This window comes from Pelecanus crispus, chromosome 4, assembly GCF_030463565.1.
Source record: "Pelecanus crispus isolate bPelCri1 chromosome 4, bPelCri1.pri, whole genome shotgun sequence".
Lineage (NCBI taxonomy): Eukaryota > Metazoa > Chordata > Aves > Pelecaniformes > Pelecanidae > Pelecanus > Pelecanus crispus.
This window is the reverse complement of record NC_134646.1, coordinates 87,604,857-87,631,014: the sequence shown is the minus strand read 5'-3', so window position 1 is coordinate 87,631,014 and position 26,158 is coordinate 87,604,857. Positions and strand designations below refer to the sequence as shown.

The 26,158-nt window shown below is 60.8% G+C and overlaps 1 protein-coding gene across 1 annotated transcript in view; it reads right to left on the bottom strand.

The window, feature by feature from the left end:
• The window catches only part of LOC142593442 (dedicator of cytokinesis protein 2-like), an 89,015-nt gene that overhangs the window by 45,331 nt on the left and 17,526 nt on the right, over positions 1-26,158 (bottom strand). The window contains exons 19-28 of the mRNA XM_075709506.1: positions 22,838-22,935; positions 22,223-22,312; positions 21,521-21,621; positions 21,234-21,368; positions 13,513-13,624; positions 7,710-7,780; positions 7,003-7,109; positions 4,664-4,791; positions 3,831-3,902; positions 888-983 (exon numbers count right to left, since the gene is read on the bottom strand). Coding sequence (XP_075565621.1) covers positions 888-983; positions 3,831-3,902; positions 4,664-4,791; positions 7,003-7,109; positions 7,710-7,780; positions 13,513-13,624; positions 21,234-21,368; positions 21,521-21,621; positions 22,223-22,312; positions 22,838-22,935 — 1,010 coding nt within the window. The remainder of the gene's footprint in view (positions 1-887; positions 984-3,830; positions 3,903-4,663; positions 4,792-7,002; positions 7,110-7,709; positions 7,781-13,512; positions 13,625-21,233; positions 21,369-21,520; positions 21,622-22,222; positions 22,313-22,837; positions 22,936-26,158) is intronic.

Below are 26,158 nucleotides of genomic sequence, written 5' to 3'. Positions count from 1 at the left end.
CGCCGGCTTTATTGCCTTGGTTTAGTTAGGTATTTATTAACGAGAACAAAGAACAGGATGACAAACCTGCAGGCTTATCCCAAGAAGGCTCAAGCAAAGGGCTGAGCTGCCACTCCGGATGCCCACACCTCCCCGGGCACGGCACGCAGCGTGGCACGGCGCAGCACGGCGCTTCCCCGCAGCACGGCGCTTCACTGCTCCACGGCCCCACCACTCGCTCCGGGCTCGGAACGCGGTGGGACCCAGCTCCTCACCCACCCTCGCGACCCAGAGCAGCTTGTCGGGCCCACGCCTCGCTGCCCAGCCAAGCACGCTGGGTCTGCCGCCACGTCCACAGCAGAGTGCCCATGAACCCACGCTGGCCACAGCTCTCTTTCCCGTTCCTTCATAATCAGATCACTGCACCCGCTGCAGCTGCCCTGCATGAAGCTTCGGCTGAGCAGCGCTCTGCCCTTCCTCCTCCTCCCATGAGAGGTGGGTGTCCCAGCACATTCCTCCCACGTGTTCTTGGCATGTCAAATTGTGATGTTTTTTTTCTGAGGAATACAGCCCAAGCCCCTCATCTGCTTCCAAAAATGGGCTTCCTGCCTCACAAACACCCTGCCTGCTCCTCGCAGCGCACCCTCTGCTCAAGACCTGCTCCTGGCACGGCTCCCCCTCCCTTTTAGGCTTCCTTGTGCATCCTGCTGCGTTTAATACTGCACATCCAGCCCCAGCCAGCTGGGTACCAGGCTGTGGTGCCAGCTGAGGAGCAGCGTTGGTCACCCAGTCCCAGACCCCTAAATCAGCAACGCCTTTTGCATCTCCCGCGTCACCCAAATGCAGCCATGGGAAGCGGCAAGGCCCCGACGCCCGGCACAGCACAAGGTGGCGGTCGTGGTACTCACCCGCAGGGTGTTCTCCCGGTCCAGGACGATCACCCTCCGATTGACGGTGTGCAACAGCCGCTCCAGGATCAGCTGGATGTGCTTCTTCACCTTCACCTGCAAGGCAAGAGGTGTCACGGCCGTGCCTGAGTGCCTGGTGCTGCCTGCCATGGTGCCGGGAGGGAGGGCACAGGTGGCAGCACCATCACCGCAGCCGACGGGAATCACTCCCATGGCACAGAGCCGGCACGCGGTCCCCAGACCCTGCCGGCACCCGGTGCTGGCAGGCTGGGCTGGGGGCACATCACCTCCTGGGCCACACGTGACCGGCCCTGTGGCACCGCCGCAATTACTGCGGCTTACCAAAAAAAGCAGGCAAGGAGATTGCAAAGTGTTTTTCTTGGCAGAGGGTGCAGGAGCCAGGACTGAGGGCACAAGTTTCCTCAGCACCCTGTCGTGCCCCGTGGAGTGGGGAGGCAGCGGCTCTGCTCCAGCTGCAGGAGATGGTGGCCATCGGACAAGCCCCAGCATCTCTGCAGCTCCAGCTGTGGGGGACCGTGGCTGCTGGATGAGCCCCGTGCCCGGGATTCCCAGCCGTGGGACCAGACAGCTCTGGTCCTTGGCAGTGGCCGGGCGGGAGCATGCTGCCAGGAGGGACAGGCTGATGGCACCTCAGGAGATGGGAAACCACGAGCTGACTCTAAAGATTCGTGATTTATATGACATACTGAAATAAAAGCCTTGTCCACTCCAGCACAGCAAGTACGTCTCGTTTAATCCCCGCATGGGGGGCTGGCAGCATCAGGGTGACCAGCTGGAGCTACGGCTGGAACGAGGTGATGCGCTCTGGTGTAAGTATGTGGCTCGGGGTCTCCGCACAGCTCGGCCTCGTACGCCTCCCCGGCAAAGCCGGCCGCCCGGCTGGGGACGGCTGGGGACGGCTGGGGACAGCTGCGTCCGTGCCAGGCAGAGCTGTCCCCCAGCGCAGTCGGTACCGCAAAGGTGGGTTTCATCTCGCATGGGGCTGAAACAGGAGAAGTATCCTCACCCATGAGCATCCCGACTATCCTCTCCTTAAAGGCTATTTTAGGTTTAAAAGTTAAGGTCAAAATGAGACATTTCAACCACAATTTCCAAGCTTTCCCTTCCATTGCCTGGGATTTCCAGTGCCACAGGAATTAAAAAGCCACCCTCACACAGCCACCTTGCCCACCCAGGACATGGCGGCACATGTCTAGTTCAGCTTCCACAGCGCCAGTCGCTGTGCTGTAGGTGTGACATCTGGCCTTCCCGAGGGGTCCCAGAAAGGGACCCCAAAGCACGGACCAGCCTAGAAAGGATAGAAATGGAGGAAGCATCCTGCAGAGCCAGAGCAAGGGTCCCTGCGCTTTCCCAAAATGTTGCAAGAACGGCCACCGCCGGCAGCTGCCACGCTACTTCCAGCCACTGGGCCCTGCTGGGGGTGGACTGGGGCTTGCGGGAAGAGACGGTGACGGGCTCACTGGTGGCCCAGGGACATGGGCCGATGCTAGCTGCAGAAAGGCAGGGGACGGAGGGCAGCACCCAGGCAACGCGGGGAAAGGGGGGCAGCTACTGAGGCATGGACACGCCTGGCCCCGCCAAGTACCCTAGCCTGGCACCACAGCGACGTGACCCAGCATCCCACAGCGTGCTGCGATTCTGTGCCACAGGAAACAGAGGAGGAGAAGGGTGAGCCAGGGAGGGAGCTGCCAGCGCACTTGTGCAAGGGCTGTGCTTGCGCCTGACTTCAACATGCTCAGCCCAAACACCCGTGATGCCAGGGCAAGAGCCTACAAGGAGAGCCATGAGCGCAGGTCACACTGCTGGGGCTGTCAGCGCTCACCGGTTGTGCTCTGCCTTTTGTGGGCTGCTTCCAGCATTGCAAGCCCACGCTTTATCCTGACAGCGCTTGGGGAGCAGCGAGGCCAGTGGGGCAAAGCAGGGCCACCGGCACGCTGGCAGGGCTGTGACCCAGCACGAGCCAGCTCTGCAGGGCCGGCACACCTTGTACACGCCTTGCCTGCCACGCTGGGAATCACAGAATCATAGAATCACAGAATCGTTTAGGTTGGAAAAGACCTTTAAGATCATCCAGTCCAACCATTGACCTACACTACCCAAGTCTACTCTAAACCAGTCAAGGGCAGACCAGACTGAACCATGTCCCCAAGTGCCACCTCTGCCCGTTTGTTGAACCCCTCCAGGGATGGGGACTCCCCCACCTCTCTGGGCAGCCTGTTCCAATGCCTGACTACCCTTTCCGTGAAGAAATTTTTCCTAATTTCCAACCTAAACCTCCCCTGGTGCAGCTTGAGCCCATTTCCTCTCGTCCTATCACTGTTCCTTGGGAGAAGAGCCCGACCCCCCTCCCTGCCCCCTCCTGCCAGGAGCTGCAGAGCGATGAGGTCTCCCCTCAGCCTCCTCTTCTCCAGGCTGAACACCCCCAGCTCCCTCAGCCGCTCCCCACCAGCCCTGTGCTCCAGACCCTGCCCCAGCTCCCTTGCCCTATGCAATAGGGCTGGGCCAGTGCCGCTGGGCCACCGCGCAGCCCCGATGCCCCGCACGAGCCATGAGCCCTTGCTCGCTCCTTGCCCGAGCGAGGAGCCAGAATGGCCTGAGCGCACCCACCGGTGCACAAAGAAGCACCGAGGCCGCGTGGGGCCAGGGCGAAGGTCTGGGCACAGACACCCCCCACCCCAGGGTGGGACACGGCACTGTGGGCTCACAGCAAGCCTGGACCCCCAGCCCTGCAGGACACCTCCCAGGCCTGACCCCATCGCCGCGGCATCCCTGCCAGCAGCCCAGCTCCGCGCGTTGATCCAGGTGCCCGTACAGGGTTTGTCACCGCAGTGAGATGCGGATAAGCCCTTCCCGAATGCGCAGGGGCGCCTGGCTCCTTCCCACCATCCACCGAGTGCCGAAGCCCGTCAGAGAGGCACTCACCAGCTCCGTGTCCCCGTGGTCCTTGCGCCTTCCCCCGCCTGCCCTGTGCTGCGCTTGCAGCTCCTCCGCTCTCTGCAACAAAGAGTGCCCCGGGAGCTGGGCTGATGCCGGCAAGGACAGCCCCGTCCCACCGGAGGCCAGCCCGGGACAAGTCAGGCACCGGCAGCAGGACCGTGGCTGGCCGCACCCCAGCCCGCGCAGCCCCCCGTTGCGGCTGGACTGGTTATGGCCGTGCTCGCTCGCTCTGGTCCCCGGCACCAGCACGCAGGTCCTGCAGGCAGCGCAGGAAGGGGGTACGCGGGGCTCCCCGCCGCCCTGGGCACGGTCGGCTCTCTGCTGTGGCACACTGGGCTGGACCCCCACGCTGCGGGGCTCTGGCTCACGTTGAGGGCCATCACTGCTAAATTTTGGAGTGCGACGCTGCCCGGGGCCAGCAGGCAATCGCTGAGCGGCTGCCTTCTCCCCTGCCTTCGCCCTTCTCCTGGGCCTGCAGAGCAGGGACAGCGAGAGGCACGGCTGGTGATGCCCCCTTGCCCCCGGGTCGGTGCTGTCCCTTGGCGTGGGGGCCTCTTCCCCACTTACGGGGACTGATGGGAACCCGCCAGGGACCAGCTGAGGTGGAAATGAAAAGGTTTTTACTCCCAGCTTGGGCAGGTTCCCACTGGGATGGTGGGTGCCAACAGCCCCCTTTGACTTTGGATGGACCACGATCAGCCCCAACACTATCGTGGCCAGTAATTTGTGCTTAGCCCGACTCAAACGGGTTTAGTCAGGTCATTTCCAAGGCAATTACTGGGGAGGGAAAAGGAGGCACCAGAGAAGATGGGATTTACCTTCTGGGCCTTGTACAGCACCTCCAGGATGTTGCTGAGCAGCTCAATGCAGGCATCTTCCTCCTCCCCTTTCTCGATCAGCTCCTGCAGGATGGGCACCGCCGTCTGCAGCAGCAGCTCCCGGCACTCTGTTGGGTGGACAGGGAGGCGTGGGGCTGGCGGGCGCCAGCACCGCCCCGGCACTGGAGAGGACCAGCAGGACGGACGGGACCAGCACGATGCCTGGGCTGGGCTGCGACCCACACACACACGGAGCTCTCAACTTCCCCCTCGGATGGAGCAGGGTTTTTGGAAAAACATTAAATCCTGGTGGGAAGGCTCCAACACAGAGAATTCACTGCACCCTGTTACACAGCTACGTATCCTCGCTGCTAAAATAAACTAAACTAAAATAGAAAAGCCTTCAGCTTCCACCAACAGACTTTGTTCTGCTTCTCTGCTCTGGTAAAGGTGCTTACGATTTAACTAAATAGATGGACACTTTTTAAACTGGACACCATCTAGATAAACTGGAGTCTCTAGTGCCGAATACATGAAAATCCTGTGCTCTTCCTCTTACATATTACTCTGCTCCTCTGCCCAGGGCTGGTATTTGCGACACCACGCTGCACTGGCGGCTCCGCGTTGCTGCTTATCACTACCATGGCACCACTAAAGTGGGGGCAAGGGGAAGGAAGGTGGGAGAAAAACATTTCTCTGCTGTTTTCTTGCTGGCACCGCTGTCTGCCGTTGTGGGGTGTGGAGGAGTGGTGTTGTACCCCCTCCCGGGGAGCGTGGGGAGGGATGTGGGGAACGACCCAGGGTGGATGCTGGGAGGGATGCAGGGAGGGATGCGGGGAAGGACCCAGGGTGGATGCCGGGAGGGATGCGGGGAGGGATGCGGGGAAGGACCCAGGGTGGATGCCGGGAGGGATGCGGGGAGGGATGCGGGGAAGGACCCAGGGTGGATGCCGGGAGGGATGCGGGGAAGGACCCAGGGTGGATGCCGGGAGGGATGCGGGGAGGGATGCGGGGAAGGACCCAGGGTGGATGCCGGGAGGGATGCGGGGAGGGATGCGGGGAAGGACCCAGGGTGGATGCCGGGAGGGATGCGGGGAGGGATGCGGGGAAGGACCCAGGGTGAATGCCGGGAGGGATGCGGGGAGCACTCGCAGGATCGTGGTGGCTCAGAGCAGAGCTGGAGCAGGCGGCAGGAGGTGACCTGCCACCCACGCTCAGTGGCCGCATTAGACACGTTCATGTTGCTGGCTCTCAAAATCTCCATGGGCAGAGACACAAAATGGTTCCTGCTGCCCGCGGCTGAGCGGCTCCCGAGCCTCCCTGCTGCGGCTGAAGGCCAGGGCCTCTGCCCCAGCTCCCCAAGGCAGCTCGCTCCCTTTCTCTTTGAAGATGCCGTGTGGATATTTGGAAGCTCATCGCATCTCCCCGTGCCCTTCCCTGCCCCGAGCCCCTCAGCTGTTTCTTCCTCACCCTGTCTTCTAAGCTCTGCTTCTCTCACTGCTTTCTTCTGGACTTTCTCCAGTTTAGCCATAAGTTTCTTGTGCCACCCAAAACCGCACCCGGCAGTAAGCCCAGCGAAGGCTTCGCTGACGCTGGGCAGGGTGCAGGGCACTCGCATGCCCGAGGGATGCTCTCCCCGTGAGGGCTGCGTCGCTGAGCCCCTCTGCTCCCCCGGCCCCAAACCCCTCCTGCAGCACTGCCGCTGCCCTGGGCTCCATCCTCTGCTTGCTCAGTGATTGCTTTCACATGATTGTTCTTAACTTAAATATGGTCTGTATCTTTCAAAACCTTTCTCCAACTTGTTGAGATTATTTTAATTCCTGAGTCTGTCCTTTAGCATGCCTCCAGTCGCTTCTGCCTTGCAGGGCAAAATTTACCGAGTCTATTCTTTTTTCCATCATCTCGATTACTCCTAAGAATACCAAACAGCATTAGAGCCAGGGCAGACCTGGGGAATCCTACTCAGTACGTCCTTCCAGTCTGACAGCAAGCCCCCGACACCCCCTCCCCAAACACCACTCCTAAACCATCATCACACCGACTGCATGTTGCTTCAGCTAAACCGTATTTCCCCCTGCAGCCTGGCAGCATTTCCGACAGCAGGAGAGGCTCAGCCCAGCAGCACCCGCTGCACCCTGGTGAGGGGCCGGGCAGTGCCTGGTTCCAGCACAACCTCGAGGGAATTGCCTCCCTCTGCAGAGCTGCCCCGGGCACAGGCGCTGTCTCAGGGGCAGAGCAGGGGTCCCTGCAGCACGGACTCGTCCCCATCCGATGCCCTGGCCCTCCCGGAAAGTTCAGCACGGGCAGAGCCGCCAGGACCCCCCGGTGCCCCTTCTCACCGTAGGACTGGAAGATCTTGCTGTTGACAATGTCGGTCAGGGACTGCAGCTTCTGCTTCAGCAGGCGCTGGGGCTGCAGGTTCCCAATGAAGTCCCGCAGCAAGGCCCTGCCGTCCAGGCAAGAGGAATTTGATGAGTGTTAAATACGGGGCTTGCAAGAACCGTGCTTGTTTTGCAGCCCCGAACACCCGCAGCCCCTTTCCTTCTGCAGAAGACAAACGCAGCAGCGGGGGGTCAGGTGCTGACTGACCCCGTGTTTTGGTCAGGATGGGGCTGCTGGGCACGGGGGAGCTGCTCCGTGGGGGCAGAGCTGTGCGAGGAGGTGCAGGGCAGAACGGTCCCACCGCACAAAGCCGCAAGGCAGCCCATGCCCACCGCAGACGGCCGCGCGGAGACACCAGGTGTAAAAACCCTGCCTGAATTCCCGAAACGGACCCGGCTGGGACTGAGGGTTTCCAGGCTCAGCGCCTGCCTGAAGCACAGGCTACTGCTAAAACTGAGCAAAACCCTCCCCTGGTTTTGCACTAGGAAGGGGATAAGGAGGCAATTCCCAGGTGCCAGGAAGCCCAGACCCCTCCGCCCGCCCTCGGCGTCAGCCTGCGTCCCTCCAGGACGGGGGTCGCTGCGGGATGGGAGCGGGGGCTGCGGCAGGGGCTGAGCATGCCGCGGAGCAGGGCTGGGGGTGACAGGGGTGATGGGGACCCTACCCCAGCGCAGAGGAGTCGAAGATCCCAAACACGTCCTCGAGGATGGAAGGCAGGTACTTCAGGGCTGCTCCCTGCAAAGAGACGAGAGAGCTGCCTGCGCTGGCCCTGCTTCGCCGTGCGCCCGTGCCTCAGGATAGACGGACGGACGCCGCGCAGGCAGGGAGGTGACCCCCGGCCCCTCCTGTCTCCCCCCGGGTTGTGGGTGCTAAGCCAGCAGCGTCCTCAGTCAGCCCCCCCAAAGCAGCACTGCACTCAGCCGGGCGCTGCTGCCAGCCCCTCGCCCTCGCCGTCCCTGGGGAAGGGGCATCCAGCCGGGAGCAGCTTCCTCTTGCTCCGCCACCGGCGTCCAGCAAAGCACCCAGAACCGCTACGGTCACACGCCTCTACCACCGTCAATATGAACAACTGTCTCCAGCTTTTACTTTCAAACCACATAACCTCCTACAACGTGACTATCAGGCATGCAGGCCCTGGTTTGTGTCGCTTATAAAACCCTCCAGCACCGCTCACGGCTGCCGGCACTCGCTGCTGCTGCAGCCGAAGCTGCTGGAGGAGCGGGGCTGCCCTGCACCCAGCCCGGCTCCGCGCCCTCGCTGGAAGGCTGCAAGGCTGGGGGACACATGGGTCTTTGGTTTTTGGAACAGCAAACGCTCTGACCACGAATTGTTCTGCACTAAAATCTACTTCATTATGTTTATGATGTGACAAAGTAGCATAAAGGACTCGCCGAGTTCTGCTTATCTCTAGCTTTGCCTTTTCAGGCTTCCCCAGGCTTCAAACTGCGCTGAAAGCAGCACCAGGGACCCTCCAGCCTCCGGGTGCCAGAGGTGGGCTCCACACACTTCAGCATCAGTTTCGGGAGGTTCGATGCCTGCAGATCCACACAGGGTGGACCGCTATGTGATTCACCTCCAGGAATTTTTACCCAGAGGTTTCGGCATCGAGTCCATCGTCTCAGTCCCTCTGAGTTACAGTAGGAGCTTGAAAGACTGATGCCTAATGCAAATTCACCTAGTTTTAAAAAGTGCCTGGACAAGTTCACTTTGGACAAATCCCTCGGACTGCAGTGAATACGGAGATTACGGGCACAGGCTGGGTGGGTGCCTGGAGGGGTTTGCCCTGGGAGCACCCTGCAGCGGAACCAAAACCTCTGCTTGGCTCTGACCCCTTGCTGGGCGGCCACTGCCCACGTCAGGGCAGTAAGGGGCAGGGCGGGCCCTTGGCCCGAGCTGGGACAGCTCTGTGAAGATCTCCAGAGGCAATTAAAAACTCCATCCCAGAGCCCCCGCCGGCCCGGAGCTGGCTCCAGGTGGCGGGTCACCCGTGTGCCGCCCTGCGCCGCGTTCCCGGTGAGCTCGGCGAGCTCCAGCGCCCGTTGCTGCACCGGGCTCTGCCTTTGCCTGCGGCACTAGCGATGCTCCAGCAACGTCTTCTCCCTCTGCATTTGCAAAGAATGCGATCGAGTTCTCCGCTACCCTCCTCTAGCTGACGGAGACAGTGTTCATTTCCATCAAACGCACCAGACCCTGAGTCATTTCTGCAGCTCTTGCAAACCCTTCTCCGACACTTAGATACCTGTTGCAACCGAGGGCAGCAAGGCTGGGCACATCATCCCCCCACAACCTCGCTCGCATCATGTGCCCCTCCAGATATTTCCATTTAACGCCTCTTTGCGTATAAATCCAGGGACTGACTTATTTCTTTACAATGACACCACGCTCAGAGTCGTCTTCGGCCACTCACTGCTGGCAGCTCCCAGCTCTGCTCCCAGCTGCTCCTCGGCAGCCCCGTCCCCTGCCCCAGCACGTCTCTGCCCGCAGAGCCCGGGCACGGAGCAGAGGCTTCCCCAGCACCTCTCTGCCCGCAGAGCCCGGGCACGGAGCAGAGGCTTCCCCGTTATCCAGCACCGCTGCTGCCGCCCGTGCCCCCTGCACCAGCAAATCAGCAAACGCAGAGATGTCTGAGCTGAGAACTGATTCCCCTGGGGTCCAAAAGAAATGCCCATCCTAGCATGACGGTTCCCCGTTTGTAATGACTTTTTTTAGAACTGAGAAGATATATATTAAGGAGATTAAAAGCAGTTATTTTAATGAACTTACACAATGCTAATTTTAAATCAGAATGCTGTATCAAGTCAAACAGTTGCTAGTCTCGCCTATTATGTCAGTTATCTTAGTCAGTCACATTTGTAACTTCAAAAAAGTAACAGCTAAATTTGATTTTTTTTATTAAACTCCGTGCTAAGTAAAGCTGGACTGATTAACATTAATTACACTGCCACCCTTTAACTCTGAACTGATTGCATCCTCTCCATGACCGAGCTGGGATCAATGGTCAGCCTCTTTGGTCTACGGTCAGCAAGGTCATCTGAATCACTTTTTGAAAAATGAGCTAATACAGACTTTTTCCCACCCCTCAAGAATTTTTCCGGTGTTACAAGACTTCTTAAACATCAGCATCTATGTCTCAGAAAGGATTTCTTCCAGAAACTGGTTCTGGCTTTTATTGTAACTGCCGAGGTAACTGCCTGGCCTTGCAGAACTGAAAATGTCTTTCACTGCTCAGGACGAGCCCCCTCTTACTGACGTTTCATGGCAAGAGTGTGTCAGCCTGGCCACGACGTACAAATTGCGTCTGATTTCTCCCCAGCTACGGAACAGCAATGTTTGTTCGACCCAGCTGCCCTGCCCGTGCCGTCACTGCTGGTGCTCTGGCAGCGCTGGCGGAGCTGGAGCATGGACCGCTGGTGCCCACCCGCCGGGCCCGGTGGGAGCGGGCAGGGAGATGGCCGTCAGGGAGCCCAGCGCAGGGTGGGGACGGGCGCAGAGCCCGGCGGTCGCCGGCTTGGGGTGGGAGCTGCCTCTGGCGCGCGCGGCAGCGACCGTCACCTTTGCACACCGACGGTGGCAGGGCGCCCTGCAGAAACCCACCCACGCGCCAGCGGCCGCAGGGGAAGAGTCAGAGCAACCTCAGTGAAGCTCCAACCACGGACACTGGCGAGCAGCCCCTCAGGAAAACGCAGCTCCTGACGCAGGCTGCGAAATGCAAACCCAAATACTCCCAGGGGCTGCAGCGGGCTGGGGCCATCGCCTGCTCCTCCCTGCTGAGCTGCGGGTAAGCCTGGACCTAAACCGAGGGAAGATGGAGGGGAGCGGGCTGCCCTTCTCAAGGCATGCGCAAGGGGAACCGTGCACCCGCCGCAAGCAGTGACCTGCTGTTGCTGCATGCCTGTGCGGGCTGCCTCCAGGCTCAGGACCCACTTTGGGTCCCCTGAAGCTCCCCGCTGCGCTGGCAGCAGCGTGATGCTCTGCTCCATCTTGCTCAGTGCCTTGGCAGCTGGCATGAGCCCTAAGTGTCTGCACCCCAATCCCACCTCAAAACTCAACTTCTTTGGGCGCAGAGAAAACCAGGGCTGCAGGAGGGGAGCAGTGGGATGAGTGAAGCTCTTCCCAAGGGCCCACTGGCTACGGCAGGGAGCAGTTGCAGCAGGAGCCCTATCTCCTGGCTGGAGATGTGCAAGGCAGCTGCACGCAGGGAGCAGGTAGCCTTCCATCTTCACATCAGGGGCACCCTCCAGGTCACAGCGTTTATTGGAGATGCTGGAGGCGTTTGGCTGAAGAGCTGCTCCTGCTCTCTCTGCCTAGGACCACGCCATGGGTCCATCCCCGGCCCCCAGCCTGTCTGACACCAGTAAGCAGAGCCAAAAGAGGCTCAGCCTCCTCTCCATGGCTCCGAGTAGTCAAAACAGTACAAAACCTCCCAGCCTGAAGTAGTCCAACAGAGGACCAGCTCTCTCCACAAGAGAGGTGGCCTTTGCAGGAGTGTTGCAGCTAACGAGCTATTATCAGCTCTGCCTTGGGCTGATCAGATAATTGCAGCTTTAACGAAGAGAGTGGGCAGAACAGGATGAAGCTGCAAAGCTTTACGTCAGCCACTAACAGATCTTTTGGGTATCACCTTCAGCTGCTAGCTGGGAGCCGGTCGTCGCAGCTGGAGATGCGGGGTGCCTGCAAGCTCTGTAAAGCAGCTACAAAGTCCACTTAGAGAACAAGAAAAAAAGTTCTCCCCTTGGAGTACCTACTCAAGACGTGCAGGAGATGCCATCGGGGCTCGCTATAGCGAGACCCAGTGGCTGGGGTCCAGCAGGAACCAGTGCAGGACGCAGCTCAAGAAGCGTGCCCGGGGTGAGCGTAGGACAGCAGGGAAGCTACGGGACGCGCTGGACGGGGGAGCAATGGCGAGGCCGGGCAGAGGCACCGGGAGCCAGGCAGCACGGGGCTGGGCACGTGGTCTGGGGCTCAGAGGGGAAGAGCACGGGACCTTGCTGGCTCACAAGCCCACGCTGTTGCTTCCCAAGGTCAGGGCCTCTTGAGTCAGAAATGGCTTTATATCTAAATAATCCTGGGTGGATTTTTCTTCCACAGATCAGTATAGCTGTTGGCAAACTTTCAGCATCCACAGCCTGCTCCGAGGAGCAGACACAGACCATCACAAGGGGCTCAACAGCTTCGTCACACAGTAGATGACCGAGCACTGCCCTTGCCCATTTCACGAGATGCTCCCTCCTTCCTGAGTCAGGAGAGACCTCGAGCAACAGTGTCTGTCTCCTACCCCCCTCCCCAGATCAGAGGCGAATCTGCGGCTCCCTGTCCCAGCTCCCTGCTCGTCTCTTTTCCAGGATGGAGGGGTCTGGTCTGGCCAGGTAGGTGATCCCACCCAAAAGCTGCCCCATACACCAGCATCACGCTGCTGCCAGCGCAGCGGGGAGCTTCAGGGGACCCAAAGTGGGTCCTGAGCCTGGAGGCAGCCTGCACAGGCATGCAGCAACAGCAGGTCACTGCTTGCGGCGGGTGCACGGTTACCCCTTGCGCATGCCTTGAGAAGGGCAGCCCGCTCCCCTCCATCTTCCCTCGGTTTAGGTCCAGGCTTACCTGCATGAGGATAGCTGTCATGTTGGTCTTCAAACTACTTTTTTTTAAATTAGGTTAGTTTGTAAGGGATTATCTAAGAATACCATGAAATAACGCAACACGGGAGCAGGAGCTGCCAGCTGTCCTGGGGCCACCGCGCGTCCCAGCAGGCGAGCTCCCCGCCTGCACTCCGCAGTGCCTCGCTCCAGCTGGGAGACCGCGGCGGCCGAGAGCGGCCCCATCCTCGCCCCTGGCACGGCACCAAAGCGACACGGGCTCAGCCCCGGCACCGGCTCCTGCCTCCTCTTGCTAATCGACTTCCCAGAGCGCACGTGGCTCCGTTGCCTTCTCAGTTCAGCTCCCACCTCCGGCGCCGTCACACCGGCGGCTGGAGGACCTCAACACCGGCCGCCGGTAAAGGACGTGGCCGTGCTTGCAGGGACCCGCAGTGCAAAGGGCACCATTTCTGCCCCTCCCCGATCCCCCCATGCCAGCCTGGTCCTGGGGTGCAGGGAGCAGTGCCAGGCCAGCTCCAGGACAGGGGCAAACGCCAGGACCCCTCCTGAGACCCTCTTCTCCAGGCATCGGCACACGCGTGGCCAGGAGAGCGTTTGCCCGAGCTGCTGCGCCCAACCTGCACCGTGGCCCCTGGCACCAGCGCAATGCTGGGCTTTGCGGTCTGGGGCCTCGGGGGGCTTCGCACCGGGCGCACAAGCGGGGGTCCCCGGAGGGAGCAAGGCACTGCGCAGGGCAGCAGCTGCCTTGATGCCCCGTGCATGCAGGACGGCCGGTGTCACCCCTGCACGGGCACAGCCGGCGTCACCCCCACTGGGGCACCGTCCATCCCACCACGCGCCAGAGCTGAGCCCCGCCGCAGCACCAGCCCGCCGTACCTGGGAGAGCAGCGTGGGACCCTCCAGTGGGGACTTCATCAGCTGGTTCAGGGAGAGGAAGAACTGCTGCAGTGAGCGCTGGAACTCAGCCATCTCCTTCCCCTCGTAGAGCCTGCAACAGCCAGAGTCACCGCACCGCCACCACACCGCGCGCCTTCCCCCGGGGACTGCGGGTGTCACCTGCGATCCCAATTAATTACGCTCCTTGGTGACCATTTTCCATAGCTGGGTCTAGCGGTGAGCCCCGGCACGGCCACTGGCCCGGCACGGCCAGTGCCTGGCCCCGGAGCCAGCCAGAAGCAATGCTTCCAATGCGCAGAACTACCCTTATCAAAGATGCTATCTGCTCTCTTACAGTATTTATATACACCACTTCCACGTACTCACATACATACTCTTTTTTTTTTTTTTAATTGACCCTTTTATGTGATTTTGTACACTGAAGTCCCCTCAAAGGAGGTTGGTATCTTCCCACCTGAGCAGGAAACCTCCTGCACCCTCCAGCTTGAACACGACCTGCGTGACCAGTCGTGGAACAATTAGCGAATCAGGGAATTTTAGCCGTGAGATGTGCAAAACTGTGAGAAAGTCTCTAAGCTGCTCATCAAATGCATAATCATAAGAATAAAGTCGCCGTAATAACTCACTGTGAAAAGCAGGTCGTGTTTGAGCTAGTTCACCCCATCCATTGACACGGGATGAAGCAGTGAGCCCTGCTGGGGAACGACTTGCAGGTACAGAGCGGGGGAACGAGGGATAAAACGCTGACCTCCCCACGGCCGCGGAGACAGACGTGTCTTCCAGCCCGAGCCGACCCCCCGCGTGCCAACCTCCACCGGCGCAAGCACAAGGTGTTTCGTTCTTAATCGTGTTTTGGTTTCTAATTGTGCATACACAGCAGCAGAGCAAGCAAGATCTGTCATTTTCTGCTTAACAGCAAGTTTTGATTGAGTCTCGTTTTTGTAAAAACTTTGCCGCTTTGTTTTATGTAATTACAGTTGGATCGTTCTCCTTTTAAATTCATCTTTCCTATCTGGTAAACGAGCCCGAGGGAACGTATGAAGCATGGCGGGTTTGGCAGCGCTAAGGAGCCTGCTGATCCGCGGGAGGCATCGCGGATGTGCTCGGGCAAAGGCACCAGCTGGGCAGCGGCTGGCGCACAGCCCTTGGCCGACTCCCATAGAATCCCAGAATCCTAGAATCGTTGAGGTTGGAAAAGCCCTTGAAGATCACCCAGTCCAACCATTACCCTACACTGCCCAGTCCACACTAAACCAATCAAGGGTAGACCAGACTGAACCATGTCCCCAAGTGCCACCTCTGCCCGTTTGTTGAACCCCTCCAGGGATGGGGACTCCCCCACCTCTCTGGGCAGCCTGGTCCGATGCTTGACCACCCTTTCCATGAAGAAATTTTTCCTAATATCCAACCTAAACCTCCCCTGGCGCAGCTTGAGCCCATCTCCTCTCGTCCTATCGCTAACTACATGGGAGAAGAGACCAACACCCCCCTCCCTGCCCCCTCCTGCCAGGAGCTGCAGAGCGATCAGGTCTCCCCTCAGCCTCCTCTTCTCCAGGCTGAACACCCCCAGCTCCCTCAGCCGCTCCCCACCAGCCCTGTGCTCCAGACCCTGCCCCAGCTCCGCTGCCCTTCTCTGGACACGCTCCAGCACCCCAATGTCCTTCTTGTGCTGAGGGGCCCAAAACTGGACACAGCATTCCAGGTGCGGCCTCAAGGGTGCCGAGTACAGGGGGATGATCCCTGCCCTGCTCCTGCTGGCCACACTATTCCTGACACAAGCCAGGATGCTGTTGGCCTTCTTGGCCACCTGGGCACACTGCTGGCTCATGTTCAGCCGCTGTTGACCAACACCCCCAGCTCCTTTTCAGCCAGGCAGCTTTCCAGCCACTCTTCCCCCAGCCTGCAGCGCTGCATGGGGTTGTTGTGACCCAAGTGCAGGACCCGGCACTTGGCCTTGTTAAAGCTCACACAGTTGGCCTCGGCCCATCGGTCCAGCCTGGCCAGGTCCCTCTGCAGGGCCATCCCACCCTCCAGCAGATCGACACTCCCACCCAGCTTGGTGTCATCTGCAAACTTCCTGAGGGCGCACTCGATCCCCTCATCCAGATCGTTGATAAAGATATTAACCCAGGCTGGCCCCAACACAGAGCCCTGGGGCTCTTTCCTTCCAAGTGGAAGCAAAGCTTAGACAAACTCGAGAAAGGTGCCCCCCTCTCATCCCCTACGTTAAAAGTCACTGAACAGTGGGAGCCGCTGCAGCCCCCGCTCCCGCAGCTGCATCCCGCAGTCCCGGAGCCTGGCCCAAAACACCGCCAGAGGCCGGGAAACTTAACGAAGTCTGTATGTGTGAAAACAAGCAAAAGGAGATGAAGGTCCACATACAGCTTTTACTCTCGCAGCAACGATACCATGCACCGATCAGCGTTTGTTAGAGATTTGTTGGATTTTTCACAGTCCCTCTTTTTAAGGCATCTACCCACAGCTGACTGGCGTGCATTTTCAAGCTCACCTCCACCGTAAACTCTTGCCAACAAAATTCTGCATTTTTATCTTAAAGAGGGCATGCACAAATACGATACGCTATTTTAACAACTCTAACACATGTTGTCAACACTGATTTCTGAACTTTTAAGCGTGTGATGACTTAAACCAGAGCACTATAAAGCAGTCAGAGCGCGCAGCTCAATTAAGCCACGATAACGACCAATTTGCATTGCTGCAGCAGGTGTGGGTCACCGTGGTCTGTAATTTATCACCGACCTATTGGTTTGGAGGATTTCATCGGGAAAACTGGCAGGCGGAGCCCAATGCCTCTTGGGTGTAAAGACACCGGGCACGCTCCTGCCTCGGTTCCTACAGCTTCAGGCTCTGGCACGCACCCGAGCTCGAGGCGTGGTGCAGAAATCCCGTGAGCACCAACAGCGAAGTGGCAGGAAAAATTATCCGGCCACCAGCTTACTAAGCGAATTAGTACGGGCTGCGATAAAAACCGTGCTGAACGTGATTGACTTGGGAAGGGTCAGCGTGGCTCTCGGGCAGGGACGCCCTGCCTGCGAACCCCCGGGGCTCTTCCGCAGGAGCCTCCAGCCGGAGCACAGCAGCTCCACAGCCTTTGGGGACCCCGGGGACCCCAGCAAAGTCCCCGTGGGAGGGGGGCCCGTGGGGACGGTCAGCAGCTGGGGGGTCCCCGGCTGCACAGGTGACTGGCTGGAGGGGGGGTGTCGGGGTTCAGCCCCAGCCAGCAGCTCAGCACCACGCAGCCGCTTGCTCGCTGCCCCTGCCCCGATGGGATGGGGGAGAGAATCGGAGGAGTAAGAGTGAGAAACACTCCTGGGGTGAGATAAGAACAGTTTAATAATTGAAATAAAATGAAGTAAAATAATAATAATAACAATATAATAATAATAGTAATAATAATATCCAAAGCAAGTGATGCCCAATGCAGTTGCTCACCACCCGCCGACCGATGCCCAGCCCGTCCCCGAGCAGCGATCGCTGCTCCCCGGCCAACCCCCCCAGTTTCCATACTGCCCATGACGCCGTATGGTATGGAATGGCCCTTGGGGCAGTTGGGGTCAGCTCTCCTGGCTGTGCCCCCTCCCAGCTCCTTGTGCCCCTGGCAGAGGAGGGGAAGCTGCAAAGTCCTTGCCTGGCATAAGCAGCGCTGAGCAACAACTAAACCATCAGCGTGTGATCAGCATTATTCTCATCCTAAATCCAAACCACAGCACTGTGCCTGCTGCTGGGAAGAAAATTAACTCTATCCCAGCCAAAACCAGGACATGGAGGGTAAGGGGCCGGTTCTCGCAGGGGGGCTGGGCTGCCCCGGGACAGGACTGGGGACGAGCGGGGCTGTGGCAGAGCCCACGGGTGCTGCCGGAGGGGGGCTGGCTGCAGGAACCGGGGGGGCTGAAGGAGGCTGGGCGAGGGGGCTGCGAGGTGCGAAGCAGGCGGCCGTGGAGGGGTGCTGGCGAGAGCCAGCAGCCCCAGCTCCCCTGCGCCGGCGGGAGAGCGGACCCCACGCGGGGCGAGCCCCGGGTGGCGACAAGCACTTTCAGGAAAACTTCGCCGCCCTCGGTAGCAGCCAAAAAGCAGAAGCAGCCGGAGGAACTGGCAGGGAGGAAGCAGCGAGCAGGAGACCGTGTCCCCGCACCGCCAAAGCCCCAGCTCCCCCAGCCCCCTCCCCGAGGCGACGGAGCCATGGGGGTGCCAGGGCAGCTCCCAGGGGAGTCGGGGTTACCACAGCAGGGTGGGGGACAGGAGAGCTCCCTGACATGGGGAAGGGCGCGGGGAGCTCTGGGGGCTCCGCCGGTCCCCACGGGCCCCACGTGGCGCGTGGGGTGCCGAAGCAGAAGTGGTCGGAGACACGGCGCAGAGTCTCCCCGCAGAGCGAGGGCTGGGGGCACGTTCCCGCGGGAAAGCACATTTTGGGCACAGAGCTCCCACAGCCGGCACCAGGATCCGTCCCCTTCGCAGCCCACCAGCTCCCACAGCTCATGCCCGAGGAGCCCTTTCCCACTGGGGCTCGCGCCACGGACCTCCGGCCCCACATCGTCCTCGCAGCAGCCTGGGATCCTCGTGCGAGCTGCTTGAGCTGCTCCGCTGGTGCCAGCGGTAGCACGCGTAATCAAATAGATACAGCAATCTGCAGTAACTTATTATAATTGCAATCTAATTTCTTTAAATTATAGACTGTGTACAAATTGTAGCACCGTTTAAAGTATTTAGAAGATCTGAGGAGTCCATGTTATTGCACTGTTAAGATCACTAAGATAAAGGGAAGATGAATAAAAACACTAAATGTCTTCAGGGATGTCTTCATTCCAATGCAAACTAATTCACAGGGCTGTTTGCAAATGCTCCATATAATTAATTTTCTCTGCCAGAAGTTCTATGAGCTGGGGAATTTGCTCTGGCTTTTCTTAGACGATAAGGAGGTAGATACCTCAGTCTAATGCCGGAGCAGCCCGGAGCCCGGGAGCAGCCGCCTGCCCACGAGCAGGGCCCTGGGAAGGGCTGGCAGGCGAGAGCGGTGAGGAAGGACGGACAGGGCTTGCAGCAGCTCGCACACCGGCACACCCGGCGCTCTGCAGCGCGAGCTACACGGGGAACACCGGCAGACAGCAAAGCGAGACGGCACGGACAAAGTGGGGGCAAAGTGAGATCTGAGGGTCCCTGGGGATGCCGGGAGCCCGGCGCAGCTCCGCACCGCGAACGGGACACAGAGCACCGATGGGGACACTGACGCCCGTCCTGGCACCTCCGCACGGTGCTTGAGATCTCAGGTGGAGGAAGCAGACCCCGGGCTCTCGCTCGGCTCCTGGAAAACGCCCGCCTGCCGAACCATGGCCCCACAGCACGGGGCAACCCCGCTGCTTTGCCAGCACAGCCTGGCGACGCTGCGTGCAGAGGGACCTCGCTGCCCGCCTCTCCCTTGGGACGCTTCAGCTTTCGGTGCCATGTACGTGGAATGAAAGAGGAACGTAACTTGCTTTTTCTGGTAACCCTGATCGGTTGTGTTTTAAGCTTTCCACTGCAGCCCAGCAGCACTGCCAGGCTCACCCACACCTGCCCGGGGGAGGCGTGTTTGTCCCATTACGCAGATTAGGACAGGAACCTTGTGTCCATGGGGAACAAATGACCAGGTCCCAGGAGGGCTCTGGAGGTACCCGGCCGGGACTTTGACCTTATCCTCAGCAGCAACAAGGAGCCATCGAGGCTCCCAGCCCCTCATGCTGCTTATCACAGGATTGCAGAAGGGTTTGGGTAGGAAGAGTCCCTCAAAGATCATCCGGTCCAACCCTCTGCCACAGGCAAGGACATCTTCCACCAGATCAGGCTGCTCAAAGCCCCATCCGACCCAACTTCCAGGGATGGGGCATCCACAATTCCTCTGGGCAACCTGGTCCTGTGCCTCACCACCCTCTCAGCAAAGAATTTCTTCCTTAGGTCCAATCTACATCGACCCTCCTTCAGTTTAAAACCACTGCCCCTGGTAAAAAGTTTCTCTCTGTCTTACAACCCCCTTTAGAGCTCGTGCTGAGCCGGGGGCTGAGCCGCTGAGCCAGGACAAGTCGGGGGGGCTGGCCCAGGCACCCCTTCCCCAGGCCCTGGGGCAGGCACCATGCTGCTTCTGCTTTTGTGGCGGCACAAGGGACCCCCCAAGACCAAATGCACACTTTGCATTGGAAATTATTTGAAAGCCCCGTGACCAGCTGAAGTGTGAGAGCAGTCCAGGATGAGGTCCAGGAGCTGCGGGCGCTGCTGGAGCTGCAGAGGTAAAGGGTGCTTCATATGAACCCTCCAACGCCCGGCCCGTGTCTTCCTCACTGGTGTGCCGGGGTGGTCCTTGCACAGACCCCGCTGCCCGAATCGCTGTCACCACACCCACCACCATCCACACCCGCTGCCATCCGCACCGGCTAATGGCGACACTAGGGAGGCTCGCGGTAACGCCGCTGGCAGAGCTGGAGATGACGTGGGGGCGGCACGGAGGCCGAAGATGGGCTGAGGGCTGAGACCGTCTGAGCTGAGCGGCACTGCTCCATGCTAAGATCAGCCTCACTGAGGGTACATGCAACGTTTTCCTCTACAAGGAAAAATCCACTAAAAAGCACCCGAACAGCACGGGCTGGGCAGACAGAAGCTCTCCAGGAACAAGCAGGAGGAGCAAGGCTGGACACTAGGAACCTTTCCAGCAGCAGTGCTGGCTACGCAGGGCAGCAGGCTGCCCGGGGAAGTTTTGCCGTCTCCACCGTGGGAGGTTTTTAAGAGCACGTTAGAAAAACCCACCTGCCAGGGGCAGCTCGGGCAGAGCCAGCCCTGCCTTGGGCAGGAGGGGAATGCAGGTCCCTCTGGCCTTGCTCACGCGGTGTTTGGGTTAGCCGTGCACAAGGGAGCTGGGCATTTCCTGATGCCACGGCACGTGCACGTGGCAGCCGGAGCTGGGGCAGGGCCTGAACACGCAGAGATGGAGCAGAGCCGCTGGCACGGCGGGGAGGGAGCGTGGGCTCCGCGCCGGATGACTGCAGCTGGGGCTCGTGGGCAACCCGGCGGCTGTGATGCTAAAACCGATCTCACCAGCACCGTGCACCGAGGCTCTCAATCAGCACACGCGCAGGAGGAACCAGCAGCAATTAGCCTGACAGACAGCAAACCACAGCCCCGCTTCGCGCTAACGTGGGTGCGCTGCCTCGCCACCGATGCGCTTTGCAAACACCACGTGTGAGACCAGAGAGCGCTTTGGGTGACGGCGCCCGTCCTGCCGCAGCCCCTCGCGCCGCAGAACTTCTCCCACCCTCAGACGGACGGCGCTGCCTGCCGCCCACGTCAGACCGCGACGGCTCCAGCAGCAACCGGAGGACAGCATGCAGCAGAAAACTGCCAGAAACCTCGGGGAGAGGAAGCGCAGTGGTGGCGGAGAGCCTGGCTGGGGACTGGCTGACGTGGCGGCACGTCCACGGCGCACTGGGAGCCACGGGTGCCGCCACGGGTGCCAGTGCCGCATCCCCAGGGCCAATGGTCAGCACCGACACCGCTCCCGTGGCACAGGGACCCCCGTGGGACCTTTCCTTTCCTCCTTCCCACAGACCCCATCGCCAGGGGCTGACGCTCCAGCAGCGCTGCCAACGTGCGGCGCTGGCGCAGCAGCCCAGCAGAGCATGGCACCCGGGCCAGCAGAAGCAAGCGCCGGTACTTACTGGGCAAAGAGGTGCCGGGAGCGGACGATGAACTTGAAGACGTACTCCAAGGCCTTGAAGGTGCGCATGAGCGGCTCGCAGGGCTCCCCCCGGCTCGCGCTGTCCACGTACTGCGTCAACACCGAGATCAGCTTCCTGCAGGATGGGGATGCATGTGGCCAGGGCTCAGCAGGCTCCCCGGCCTCAGCCGAGCAGCCTTCACGGCAGCCGCTGAAGCCGTGCCGCGCTGCCCGCCAGGCGCTCCCCAGTCCCCGTCCCTCCCCGTGCCGCGGCCGCCGGGTACGCACTTGTAGGCAAGCGTAGCACTGAAGTGCTGGCGGATGTACGCCTCCAGGACAGCGTTGAAATGGTGGAACTTCCTGTCGGCCACCAGCCCCACGATGAAAACCTGGGGGGAGCGGGCAGCGGGCACGGCTCAGTGCGGGCAGCGGGATGCCCCGGGGACAGCCGGGTGCCCACGGCCACAGCCAGAGCGGCGTTGGCCCCTCGTGGGGGCTGCTGAGGCCGCCGGAGCCCCCTGCACGCCCGCCCAGCCTGCCGGGACGGGCAGACGGCCGAGACATGGAAAGCCCAAAACAAGCCCCAAGCCCAGCGGCCGCAGGACTCTTCGCGGCCAGTTTGCACGGAGCTCACACCACCACCAACCCTGGGTGCCCCATGAGAGCTGCCCCAGCCCTCCCCTGGTCCCGTCACTGGGGCCACTCTTGTCTCAGTGTGGGAGAAATGCCTTGGAATCTTGCTGGAATTGTCCCCTGGAGGGACAGTGTCCTCGCAGAGCCATGGCCCTGCCCTGTGCTGTGCTGTACCGACCCGTGGCACCGCGGTGGAGCCGGAGGCACCGCACAGCTCTGAGCACGGCTTGTGTGCTCAGTTCAGCGAGCCCCATCGCAAACCCGCCCCGCTCTGACCTCGGCCCATCCTGGGCACTTGCACTGGTCGGTGGGCTCAGACCCATCCTCAGCGCTCACGGGGAAGCAGGTCGCGCTTACCAGGGCGTCAAAGACAAGCGTGTCATAGACATCCGTGTCCGAATTCTCCATCATGATGGAGAACAAGGCATCCAATGTGTCCTGGAGGAACTGGGGGAGACAAGAGGGCTGTGAGGACTCGAGCGTTAACTCCCAGCATCGTCCCCGACCCGCCTCTGAGCACGTGAGCAACCTGCCTGGCACAGAGCTCCTGTGCCCACCCTCAGCCTTTCTCAGCCTGGGGCGTCCGGCCCTTTGCCAGGACACGACTGCCCGGCTCAGCCTGTGCCGTGGCAGGCAGCCCGGCGCTGCCCCTCCGGCTGCCTGCCCCAGCGGGGCTCCCGCGGCCATCGCTGCAGGCAGAGGCAGCATCTCCCCCCAGGGAAGAGGCACTGAGGCCATGCAGGATGCTCCCAGTGCGCCCAGACCAGCCCCAGGCCAGGGCGGCTCCCCCGGCTCTGCACAGCCGGCCAGGCTGCCGGGAAATGCCCGGTGCCGGTGCCGACACCGCGGCCCCTGGAGCTTTCACATCCCTCTGCCCCGCCGGGAGCAGCCGCCTGGGGACACGGCTGGGGACGTGAGCGCGGGAGCAGGGAAGGGAGGAGGTGGGAGGGATGGGGAAGGTCCCGGCTGTACCTTGATGACCTCCCCTCCATCCACGTTCATCAGGTTTTGGAGGTTCCCGGCGAGGAGGCTGGGCTTGGAGCGCCACTTCAGCAGCCCCAGCAGGTTGACTGGGTGGGAGGAAGGGGAGAGTCAGCTCCGCTTCGTTTGCTGCCAGACCCAAACCTTACCGACCCCCCAGGCTCCCCCGCCCCAGCCTCGACACCCAGGGCATCCGGCGGGAGAGGCCCCATCCATTAAGCTGGGGCAGGGTCTGGAGCACAGGGCTGGTGGGGAGCGGCTGAGGGAGCTGGGGGTGTTCAGCCTGGAGAAGAGGAGGCTGAGGGGAGACCTCATCGCTCTCTACAGCTGCCTGAAGGAAGGGGGCAGGGAGGTGAGTGTTGGTCTCTTCTCCCATGGAGTTAGCGATAGGACGAGAGGAAATCATAGAATCATAGAATCATAGAATGCTTTGGGTTGGAAGGGACCTTGAGAGATCATTGAGCCCAACCCCCCTGCAGTAAGCAGGGATTGAACCTGTAAACTTGGCGTTATTAGCACCATGCTCTAACCAACTAAGCTAACCCAGCTGGTCATGTCCAGCTTTTCACCCCCAGCACCCCCAAGTCCTTCTCCGCAGGGCTGCTCTCCATCCCTTCATCCCCCAGCCTGTGCTGATACCGGGGGTTGCCCCGGCCCAGGTGCAGGACCTTGCACTTGGCCTTGTTGAACCTCATGAGGGTCACACAGGCCCACCTCCCCAGCTTGTCCAGGTCCCTCTGGATGACATCTCGTCCTCCTGGTGTGTCAACGGCACCACTCAGCTTGGTGTCATCTGCAAACTTGCTGAGGGTGCACTCGATCCCTCTGTCTATCTCATTGATGAAGATGTTAAATAGCACCGGTCCCAGTACGGACCCCTGAGGGAACCCACTTGTCACTGGTCTCCATGTGGACATTGAGCCATTGAACATGACCCTCTGGATGCGACCATCCAGCCAATTCCTTATCCATCGAACAGTCCACCCATCAAACCCATATCTCCCCAATTTAGAGAGAAGGATGTTGTGGGGGATTGTGTTGAAGGCTTTACAGAAATCCAAGTAGATGACATCCATTGCTTGCATGGTCTCCCATGTAGTTAGCGATAGGACGAGAGGAAATGGGCTCAAGCTGCGCCAGGGGAGGGCTAGGTTGGATATTAGGAAAAATTTCTTCACAGAAAGAGTGGTCAAGCATTGGAACAGGCTGCCCAGAGAGGTGGGGGAGTCCCCATCCCTGGAGGGGTTCAACAAACGGGCAGAGGTGGCACTTGGGGACATGGTTCAGTCTGGTCTACCCTTGGTTGGTTTAGAGTAGACTTGGCAGTGTAGGTTAATGGTTGGACTGGATGATCTTAAAGGGCTTTTCCAACCTAAACGATTCTGTGATTCTCTGATTCCATCCCGGGGGCACACGGTGCCGCTCGCCGCTGGCCCCACGCCGGGGGAAGCACAGGGGCAGCGCCCATCGTGCCGGAGCTCCCGTTGCTCCGTCATGTGGCCGCTGCCTTCCTCTCCCTCTCTCCCACGGGAGAGACACCGAGACCCGAAATAGCAGGACTCAGCCCTGGAGCTGCAGCTTCCCCACAAACCTTTCAGAGAAGGGACCTCGGGCAGGGTGGCCGTGGGTCGCCATCCTCCCCCGACTTGTGCCTGCACCGACCAGACCGTGCTGGGGCTGGGACCCGCCGAGGGCCCCCGCGCCCCTCGCAGCTCCCGGCACCCACCCCAGCTGCCTGCCCCACGCTCCCGGCCGCGCTGCCCGCCTACGGCAGCCGCGCTGCAGCTCCTCTCCCGCGCCAAGCAGAGCTGGCCGCTGCTGGCGATGTGCACGGGGCCGTGTGCCGACCCGCCGGCGCTGCTCCCGGGGAGCGGCCGCGGCACGTGCAGAGCAAAGCCTCGGCACCGCGCCAGCCGGCGGTCAGCACAGCGGTGCCAGGAGCAGCCAGGACCCCACCAACCTCCCGCTGCCTGTACAACTGCTGCTGGGCGCAGAAAGCTTCCTGACTCCAGCACCATAAAAGCATAAACCTCAGCTCAATACGCTGTTACTGTCGAAGCTGTAAGTGTGCTGCAGGAAGGGAATTAACTGAACAGCAACAGCCCTGAGCCCCGCTTGCACTGAACCGCAGCGGCCCCGGGCCCCGTCAGCGCGGCATCGGATGCATCCCCGAGCCCCCAGCCCCACGCCGGGGCTGCGGTTTCCCCAGCCGCGCCGTTGCACTTCAGCAAAAGCAGGACGAAGCGCTTCCATCCATCTGCCTTGCAGAGGCAGCGCTGCCAGGCGGGAGGGAACCCGGCTTTCCCCCACGCTCTTCCCCCGTCTGAGCGCCGCTGCCGCTCGCCTCCCGAGCGCGGAGCCCGCTGGCCGCCGCAGCTCCCATGCAGCATTTAGCTCTCCAGGCAGCCAGAGGCATTATCTCCAGGCGCTCGCGTTGCCCTGGAGAGGAGCGGCAGCGAGCAGGAACGCCTGCGGCCGGGATGGTGCTGCCCTGCCCGCCGCCCGGCAACCCGGGTTTGCTGTCCTTGCCCGGTGGCACCGCTGCCACAGCAGCCTGTGCCGTGCTGCCCTGGCGCCGCACCCCGTGGATGGGACGTGGTTTGCTGCAGGCTCTGTTTGCATATCGCTGGGTCTATAGCTCCAGGCTGTAACTCAGGGAGTTTCTCATTTTTTTCCTTTTTTTATTATGGTTGTCTTCTGGCTTATCTGTCTCCTGAGCCCTCCTGAGTTAGCAGCAGATTAGTAGGGACAGGCGGCTGCTGCGGGGCTGCTTTCTGCAGCGACGCCGACAGGCGCTGAAAACGCGGCAGTGGGCCCGAGCGCCAGCACCGCCGCACGGCACGGTGCGGTGACACCTGGCAAGCAGGCCAGGCCGCCTGTCCCCATTACGGCGGAGGTGCTCGTGCCGCGATTCCCCCGAGCTGGACGCCCGCAGGGCCGGCGCGTGGCTGCTCGCTGCCAGCCCGTGCTCTCCCCGCTCGCTTCAGAGGGGCATGGGAAGCAGTTTGATAACCGCCAGCGCTCGCTCAAGGTTGCTGACGCCTCTTTATTCGGCCACCTCCCAAAACATTCTGTACAAGGCAAAATCCCATCTACAAGATGCAGCTGCGTCTGTGCTGAGGCGGCACGTACGCTCTCGGCTGCCCTGCAATGAACTGCGCAAAGCACCCCAGGGCTGGCAGCCCATGCTAGCTAACAGAGGACAGGCTTGGAAAACAAGGAGTCGCGATTCCCACCCTGATTTCGAAGGGCCCAAGGAAGGTCACGGAGCCCTCGACAGCAACGCTCAGCAGCTTGCTCCAGCTCCCAGAT